Genomic DNA, 9,096 nt, shown 5'->3' on the forward strand with positions numbered 1-9,096 from the left:
CATTAAATTATCAGTTTGCTAGTTTGTCACTGCCTGCTTTACTCATAAGGGCTCTGTTATACCCTGTGTACAGTCCAGGCAGAGAGATACTCACCAGAGTTCCGAGAGGACTCCTTGCTGCTTAGCCTAGACCTCCTCCAGAACTACACCAGGACTAGCCTAAGAGGGCGCAAATATAAGTCTCACATGCTTAAACAGCTTGTTTACTCCGAATATTTGCATGCATGCATTTTCTTTCTCCCATCCTAATGTTACATATGCACTGCATCTTTGAATTCATGGTTCCCTTTCTGTCCAGTCTCCTTTACTCACACAGACAGCATGTTAGCAGAATTTATTACACAGCGTACATATTACTAGAAAGATTATATAGCTATACACAGCAGAAAAAAATACTTCTGCTGGCATTCACTGTGTAAAGCTTTAATACTGTGTTTAACAATCTTCAGGAACTACGGCAAGGAAACTCAAATCTAGGCAGCAGACTAAGAAATATAATCACGTCTGCACCTCTTCTAAATATTTCAAAAGGCAAAAATAAAGTAGGCTGAAAATACTGTGTTCAGAGGATTTAAGCACTGATCCACATGCTTATAGGACACTGCTTCTTCTTGAGTCCAGGGAGCAGCAATCCTTGAAAGTTTCTCAGAAGCATGAAAACTAACTATTAAAAAAAGAGGGAAAGGAATGCCCTGAATTTAGCAACCTGTCAGGAGGGTGGGGTGAGCAAGGAAGTGGAGAATTCCAAAAAGTGGTATCATTGCTAAAGAACAGCAAGCAGACTAGTAAGCACACACTGGTGCATATCCTTCTGTGAATGTTAAGCCTCAGAAACGCAGTCTCCCAGACATGGCACTTTCAACTATTCAACTCCCATGAAGTTAAGGAAGAGGGAAAAAGCCACCAACAATGACACTAAATTCAGAAATACTGACAACTGCTTCCACATTTCCCAAGCAATAAAAATGCTAGTTAAAGAAAAAGGGAGGAATACCTAGCAATGGCTCTGAATAATAGTTATGAGATAAAAAGCCCCGCAACAAAAAACAAGAGTCAACATAGTTTTATTGATAAATAACTTTTTTAATATTTTCACCCAAACATTCTAGCACTACAGTGGTAAACAAAGTGCAAATTTTCAGAAAGACAACTGAAGTGAACAGAAGTCAAACTTGTTAAACAAACCCTTTTCACAGATTTTTCAGTTTTATCCCCTTTGTGTTTTCAAGGCCATATTTCTCTTCAAGTTCATTACTTATTTTATTGCTAAGTATCTGAGCTGCTACCTTTCAGAAGTGGTGATTAATCATCCTTTGAAAATTCCACAAGACTTTGAGACATGAAATCATGAATCCATAGATCGGTATCTGGAAGAGATGTATCCACTAGAAAAGTTACAATTTTTCGATCCCAAGAGTTAGTGCTTTCATTAACTGCCTGTATCTGTGCCACCAAGGGTTTCTTCTCTACAAGATTCCGAAACACTATTGATGCCTCTTCTGACCACTGCTGGCTTTTCACTCCTAGGACAAATGTAAAGCAAAACAGAAGGTCACTTCTAGACTAGACCAATCTGAATTATAATTTTATAAAGAAGTGGGGGATGAGTTTAAATACTCAATAAAACAGATGTCCAAGTGCCACTGAATGCAGTTTAACTCCAGAAAAGAAACACAAGCTCACATGTCCCACACAAACAAGCTTAATTATTACAGAGACTATAACATTTTTTTTCTTGAAGTGTAAAATGTGGACAAGTTCACAGAACTGAAAGGAAAACGTACTGACTTTGAGTAATCCAAAGTATATCAGCTGCCCTGCATTATTAAGGCATACTAGGAAACATGACAAAAAGGAAACTAAATATCCTTTCAAAACAAACTATTTCTTTGTCTTCTGCCTAAGTTTGCTTGAATTATTTGTCCTGTTGGCCGTGCTTTAGATTATGTTTTCTTAATCTCAACGCAGTATCAGCTACTAAAACATCTGCCAAACCTTGTAAGTCCCAACTAGATCTGCAGAGAGCACAAATGAAGAGAAATGCCACCTCAATGCCTCACAACTGCTGCTCTTTTTTTGAGAGCAGCATTCCACAAAGTCAAGTCTGCTCAGAGATGTAATGGTAGAACTCAAAAAGAGGTTTTTTAATATGGCTGTAATCAACCAGGAAGTGGCTCCTGCAGGCCTGGAATTCAGCCTTGGTGAACCATTGGTGTACGATGACTAGACACAAGGGACTCAAATATCCAGCATCAATACCCAAACAACATCTTACGGTCAAAAGATGCAAAACAGCAAAATGACAACACTTTGCTTTTATTATTATTAGCAGCTTGCTGCTGACAGGACAGGACAACACAGGTACACTGCTCCCTGCAGGTTACAGAAGGAATAAGAAGTCAACAGTTCAACAGTTAAGAAAGAGTAATTAAGGCTAGGAAAGGCTGGTGGAGAAACATGGGATTTTACAAGAAAGTAGACCAGAGACTGAGAGGTAGCAGACATGAAAAAAAGAGAGGGAAAAAGTGGAAGAATGGCAAGACAATGGTTAGTTACTGGTCTTCTGGGCTCAGCCGGCCTGCTTTGACAATATGACACACATCAGAGGCCAATTTAACTAGCTACTTGGGATTCTGTGAAGCACAAAAATTGGATGGCTTGCAGGCTTGCTCAGCTGGATCTGTACTACCCCAATAGACAGACACAGCTAGAAATCAGCTTCATTTCAGCACTGCACTTCTAGGACCCCAGATTGTTGGCAACACATCCATCATAACTAGTTTAAAGCAACACTCAAGGCCACACTGAAGCTATGTAGGAAAGCAGATCCACAGAAGGCAACCTAGGATCAGAGCACCAGCTCTGTGGCCTGTCACTTCAGACAAGCATATTCTGTGACCAAACAGTGGCAGAAAGCAAACAACTGAATAAGAAGACATAAACATCTGAAAGCAACGCAGCAATGAAATAAAAATTTGGAAAAGGGAAGAAAAGACAGCAAGAAGAGATCAAGTTTTATTATTTTAGTTCTATCAGATGTATGCACACTCTCTGTGCCCATTATTCTCAAGAAAATGAATCTTACTTAAGTCTCTTGAAAGCCCCCACTCCTCTTATGGAGTTTTTTTTGTTTGTTTGAGAACATCAATATATTTCAGGCAACTGTGGATTTCAAATATGCACTGGAAAACAGTGAATTACAGTAGGAGCAAGATACGTAAGAAAAATTTCTTCAGAAATGTAGCATCTAGTTCCTAAATTTATGTAGATTAAGATAATCAGAACATAAATTCTTATCAACAGATACATCATAACTTTCACACCTTGTAATGTGTTATGTTTAAGGATCCAAAAACCAATTTTTATTTCCCTGTGTCCTTTACACATTAGACATCACTTGCATTAAATGAGAAATATTCATGACAATGAAAAGCAGCTGCTGGAAAAGCTTAATCAATCTTCAGTTAATTTATACATGGTAACTAAAAATGCTGCATTAAAATAACAACAACAACAACAAAATAGACTCATTACCACCTATGTTAAGAAGAAAAGCAGAGTGACTTTGATGACATAAACATGCATGCATTAAGCATGTTTTTGCAAGCAGGTATATGCTATTTTAGTAAAAAACAATCGCAACACTAACGTTTGCCTTTGTCCACTTTACATTTCTGCTCCTCTGGTATCCCCATTGGCATAAAACTTTAAAAAAAAAATTATAAATGCTTATTACCTACCTGCAAGCTGAGCTGTTATAGCTTGGAAAGGCAGTTTTCTAAACGCATCCGTAAGAGGCTGTACTTTCTCTGTGCTGACAAATTCATGTTTACCATAGTCCAGCTCATATACTGACAAAAACCCATTTCTAAGAATTCCTTTTATTATGACCCTGTACCACCTAAAAAGGGGGAGAATAAGAAAAGACAATTTGAAATTGTATTCACACGCTGTCAAGGCAGTAGACAAATAATACACGACCAAAATATCTTAAACCAACATGTCTCAGGCTTCCTACATCTGAATAGAAGTCAACTTTTCCAACTACAGTCTGGAAGAATGTAGAAACTGCAACCTCATTTACCTCCTTAATCTCTCAGGTATCACTGGACATCCGCTACCTTGTTAACAATGCAGACAAAGCAGGCTTGCCTAGCTTAGCAGAGCTAAGCTTGTCTTCAAAGACTTAGTTTTTAATTTAAGTATCTACTTACTGGTTTTCAATTTTAGCTGCATACAGTTTGTTTTTCTCGATATTCACAGGTTTCTCTTCTGCCCTGCTGTAGTACAAGATCATTTCTTCCATTAGGGCTTCCAGATTATGTAGCTCTTTCCAAGGCTGGACAATAAAATGACCTGGATGGCACGCCACTGAGACATAGACATCCATGAGCTCACCAGTCTTTGACAAAGGTAGAGGTGGAGGCATATCAGTGGTAGATACCGCACTGCTGGGTTCTGGGGCTGAATCAGAGAAACTCTTCTCTAGCTTTCCACTAGTTAATTGGAGACCTGAAAGAGCCTCACTTGTCACTTTTGTGGAGCTAGTACCACTGGGTGTAACACTCAAGAAAACATCTTTCTGATGCTTCCACAAGTCTGCATTTTTGATCTGTTGATTGATGCTATGAACCATGTCTTGAAAATTCTCTGAAGCAAACAAGTAAACATGTGCAATTCCCTTCGAACCTTCCTGTTTAACCACCTTGGAAAACAGAATACAGTTTAACTTTCAGTTATTAACTATTCAATGCATATCTGATTTTGTACAGCAGACTAAAGCCTTTAATAGAAAAGCAGCAACAGTTCATTGCATTACATATGCAGAGCAGTACTTTTAATGTTCTCTTAAATTTGTTAACAAGGTTGTTGGATAGTAAGCAACTCACAGCCACTAAAAAAAGCATTTGCAGTTACTCCACTCATGTAAAGCAAATACAAAGCTTGAATTGCTCAGCAGGTTCAATCTCAGCACTGCATATACAACCGTAGTTCTCAGGAGAACAGTAGCCAGTGTCCACACAGATCTAAACAAATAAGTAATACTATTAAATATTAATGCTTAATCCTTCAAAATTCTCTTCCTGTCATTATGGGAGATGAAGCCTAGTAAATTAAGGATGGGAAAATAATAAAGATTAAAAAACCTTCCAGGTTTGTATCCTGCCTAATTTTCAAGCACTGACATAAAAATATTATCTATTTAACATCAGGTATGCTAGCATTACTGATAGTAAAGCACTGAAATTTTAATGTGATGAAGTATTTAACATTTCTTTACAGATTCATATGTTGATTTTCCTAGCCAAGAATAAAAACTTTCCACAATTAAAGGTGACATCTGTCATCTATTATTTAACCAAGCAAAAATTAGTACCAAATTATTTTGGAAGAAGATGCTTAGAAAAGCCAGATGCAACAGTTGTTAAGTCCCAGACTAGAGTAGCTACATTTTAACTATACGGTCTCCAGTGTTAAAGCAAGCAAAAGGGTAGAGGAAAGCTATAAAATATTATTTCTAAGTGCTGTGACAGCATCTGGAATCAGATTTTAAGAGGAAATTAGCTTTGTTCAGTCTGTAGCTAGTAATAGATTTCCTTTAGAAGGGTGTTTTCAGTTAATTAAACTGGATAGGATACATTGCAAGTGGAAGTAATTTTACTTCAAAGATAACAGAAATTCTAAGCGCACAATATCATATACTAAATCACACTGGATTAGAAAAAGCAAACAGAAAATAAAGCTGCTTTCCAAGACCAGAAGGAGAAAGTTATGCTCACAGAACGCATAAAAATAATTTAAGATTAACACAACTTTTTATGTGGTGAAACATTAACAACTGTATTTCTTTCTCATCAGGTGGTAAAATAACTAGCTGCATACCCGGACTGGGACAGGAAAATGTGTAAGGATAATGTGAAAGTTGCTAAATTCTTGAGGTGGAAAAGAGAAGCTTTTAACAAGCTTAAGCAAGTAAGCTTTTATGTCGAATGTCCTAAGAAAAAGACTTTGTATAGAATTTATATCCAAGAGCTGGCTACAAACTTCTAAACATCTATAACAAAAATCAATCTGAGGAGTGGTTAAGCTTCTAGAGTTGTTCTTTCAATGCTCTTTCCACATGCCTATGAATTTCAAATCTCATAGACACTTTGACTATTTACCTTCATGCCAAATTCAGGACAATTCATTACAGTGTCTCTCAGGCACAGTACAGCATCTGGAGTCCACATGCCAGTGTTAGGAGGCAGATCTGCTAGGCAGCATTTTATAGCCTAAGAACAGAATTAAGTATACAAGGTCTAATTTAGTAATATGGAAACTAGTCTACAAGTTCCTATTCACAGAAACTTCATTAATGCTGACAGATTTAATAATGTATGACAAACAGAAAGAGACGGAGAAACATGCAAAACCGGTACCATTACACATACACAACATCCTGCCAATACATAGGACTGCATTATGATTTATTTCAGGCAAAGATGCACAATAAAATACACTCCAGTGTTGAATGCTACTAAACAAAACAAAATGTCATTACATAAACCTCTAAGTAGCAGCACTACAAACACTTCCAAGAGATCTAGCATATCTATATACCTGAGGAGGTATTGCAATTAGTTCTCTCACGAATTGTGGTGGGATTTCTCTAAGCTCTGATACTTTTACAGTTACAATTATTCCAGTATCCATGAACAGCACATCAAGTGCCTGGCTAGTGTAAATAATTCTTATCTGAAAGTAGAAAGCAAGATTATCATTTTGAGGTTAAAAACACAACAGTAACACATACACTGTAACAAATTTCATGGAAACTAAGGATTTGGATTTAGCTGAGCAAAAAGAAGGGCTATTCCTATGTGGGAAAGCTGGAGCTGTTCTTTCAACACTTACCTCTACACGTGCCCATTTTCCTTTAGAAGGAAACAAGCAGATTTTGCCACAGAAAGGCAGTGATACATTAAACTCAGATGTGTGCTGCAAATATAAAACCAGACGTTAAAAAGCATGGAGATATTACTGTCTGGCACACAACTAATCATTTCAAAAGCCACACATGGAATAAACAGTTCTGTGAAGCAAAAACTCTGTTTCAAATATAAAGTCTCTTTCCAGCCTAAGAAGCATTTTTTATCACATTGTTTTAAGCTTCCTTGGTCAGTAAAGTTTTAATTCCAAGCTTTGTACCTTACAGGGAAACTGAGAAAATATAAAGTGTCAGAGGAAAGAAGCCACACTTGGAAACACAGAACATGAAATCACCAACCGTTACTTAAATGTTCTGAAAAGCAAGAGCTATTTAGAGCTATGACAGAAAACTGAAGAAGCTCCTACGTTATATTCTAGAACACATAATTTGTTGATATATTTAACAAAGCAAATTTACTAGAGACTCAAATGAAAGTCTCATGGGGGTGACATTCACCATGACTATCCTAAGTAACATAACAAGACAATGGCTACACTAAAAAGCATTTGAAAATGCTTTTGAAAATCCATTTGAAGACACATCAACATCTTAGTTTGTTTAAATTAATACACTCTGTCCAGAAAACCCGAACTTTTGAAATACCTGTCTGTCTGCCTGCCTCTGTGTTGGCTAAACCTTTCAGGGTTCTATACGCTTTCCTGTGGTGTTAAATTTTGGTAACTGAGACATGTTCAACGAAGTATTTCCAGACAGTTTGTGTTCCACATGTCTAAAGCTCAATTCCTACACCTAAAAACACTTTAACAGAGCAGTTTCACAAGCAGCAGTTCTAACAGGACCTCTGAAGATCTTCATTTCATGGTCTGATTCCCTAAGGTTCAGCTGAATGTTGAACAAATTAGATTGTCTTAAGATTTCTTCTCTTTTGTAAAAATTCTCTTGAGTCTAGTAAGGGTTGTTGCATGTAGATGGTCTTCCCTGCCACATGCTTATTTTAAAGCAACTTAATACTTTTGAAAACACCTTCTATACATCAGTTCTAGATTAAATTAGCCACAACATTCAAAAGCAAAGGGGACAAGATATGCAGCAGATGAGATAAAGGTCACTGAATCTCCAAGGAAGCTAGGCTAAAAAGAACAGACCTTGGTTACACTGGTTTTATTGTCACTTTGCACAGTGTGCTGTGGGCCAGGCTGTTTATGCACCTCAGCTCCATCATGTAAGTAAAACTCTCAATAAAAAAGGCAGTATCTCCACAGACTTTACACGAATCTGATGCATTTTCCACTGGAAGCTTCCCATTATGAGTCATATTGTTACTGTTCTAACTATTCAAGGAAAGCTATAAGTAGTTACTGAAGCCTTAGAGTCATCTTGTGAAGAAGAAAGGATCAAAAGACATTTTTCACACTGAAGGATGCACCCCAAAAAAATAGGAAGAGATGTTACAGCCTTTCTGAATAGTCTATGATTACCTCAGAAACTTGAACTTATGTGCAAGGAAAAGGATTGATATACTCTGAAGAAAGGCTACATGACTTCATAACTTTTCTCATCATAGAACCTACCTTGTAATGGAAGTAGTCTTCTAACTTCTGCAAGACTTCAGAAAGTCTAGACAGTCCTTTATATGGCACTTGGCAATACAGGCTTCCATCAGAGAAAACACTGGTTACTCTGACATTTTTATATAGTGCATCTACCTGCAGTGGTAAGATTTTGACAAGAAAGAAGGAAAAAACACACACACGCACAAACTTAGCACATTTCTGAGTAGTGTTTTTTGTCCATCCAAGATCTTAGCAGTCAATGACTTTTAATGAATTAAGAGGGAAACAGTAAAATGGTACCTGTAGGTGCAGTTCAAGGGACTTGTCATACAATGCCTTTAGACAAGTAGCATTGATGTTGATATCATCTTCTCCGGAAGTGTCATAGAGAACTAGAAGAGGAATATCACTCTTTTCCAGTATTTCCACAGCAAGTATCTTGGAGCATGTCTGCGATTCCAGAGTCTTTACTAGGACAGGATCATCAGAGAAGGCTTCCAGTCCTGTAAGACACACCATATTTTTTATGTATCACTGTATTCGAAACGCAGAATAATAACCAGGAATAATAATTCTTGTTTGCAACAGAAATCTTTCCAAGAATCAGGA

General features: G+C 37.3%; 1 protein-coding gene across 1 annotated transcript; it reads right to left on the minus strand.

Annotated features, from left to right (window-relative positions):
* Positions 1-1,302: 1,302 nt before the first annotated feature.
* Positions 1,303-8,990, minus strand: TDRD7 (tudor domain containing 7; the record flags this gene model as incomplete). Its single annotated transcript, XM_010187085.1, has 9 exons — positions 1,303-1,523; positions 3,741-3,901; positions 4,215-4,705; positions 6,165-6,275; positions 6,604-6,738; positions 6,898-6,981; positions 7,025-7,027; positions 8,506-8,640; positions 8,788-8,990. Coding segments are annotated over 9 exons (1,544 nt in total), but the record flags the coding sequence as incomplete, so codon positions are not given.
* Between the last annotated feature and the right edge of the window lie 106 nt (positions 8,991-9,096).

The sequence above is a fragment of the Mesitornis unicolor genome, unplaced genomic scaffold, assembly GCF_000695765.1.
Source record: "Mesitornis unicolor isolate BGI_N332 unplaced genomic scaffold, ASM69576v1 scaffold40546, whole genome shotgun sequence".
NCBI lineage: Eukaryota > Metazoa > Chordata > Aves > Mesitornithiformes > Mesitornithidae > Mesitornis > Mesitornis unicolor.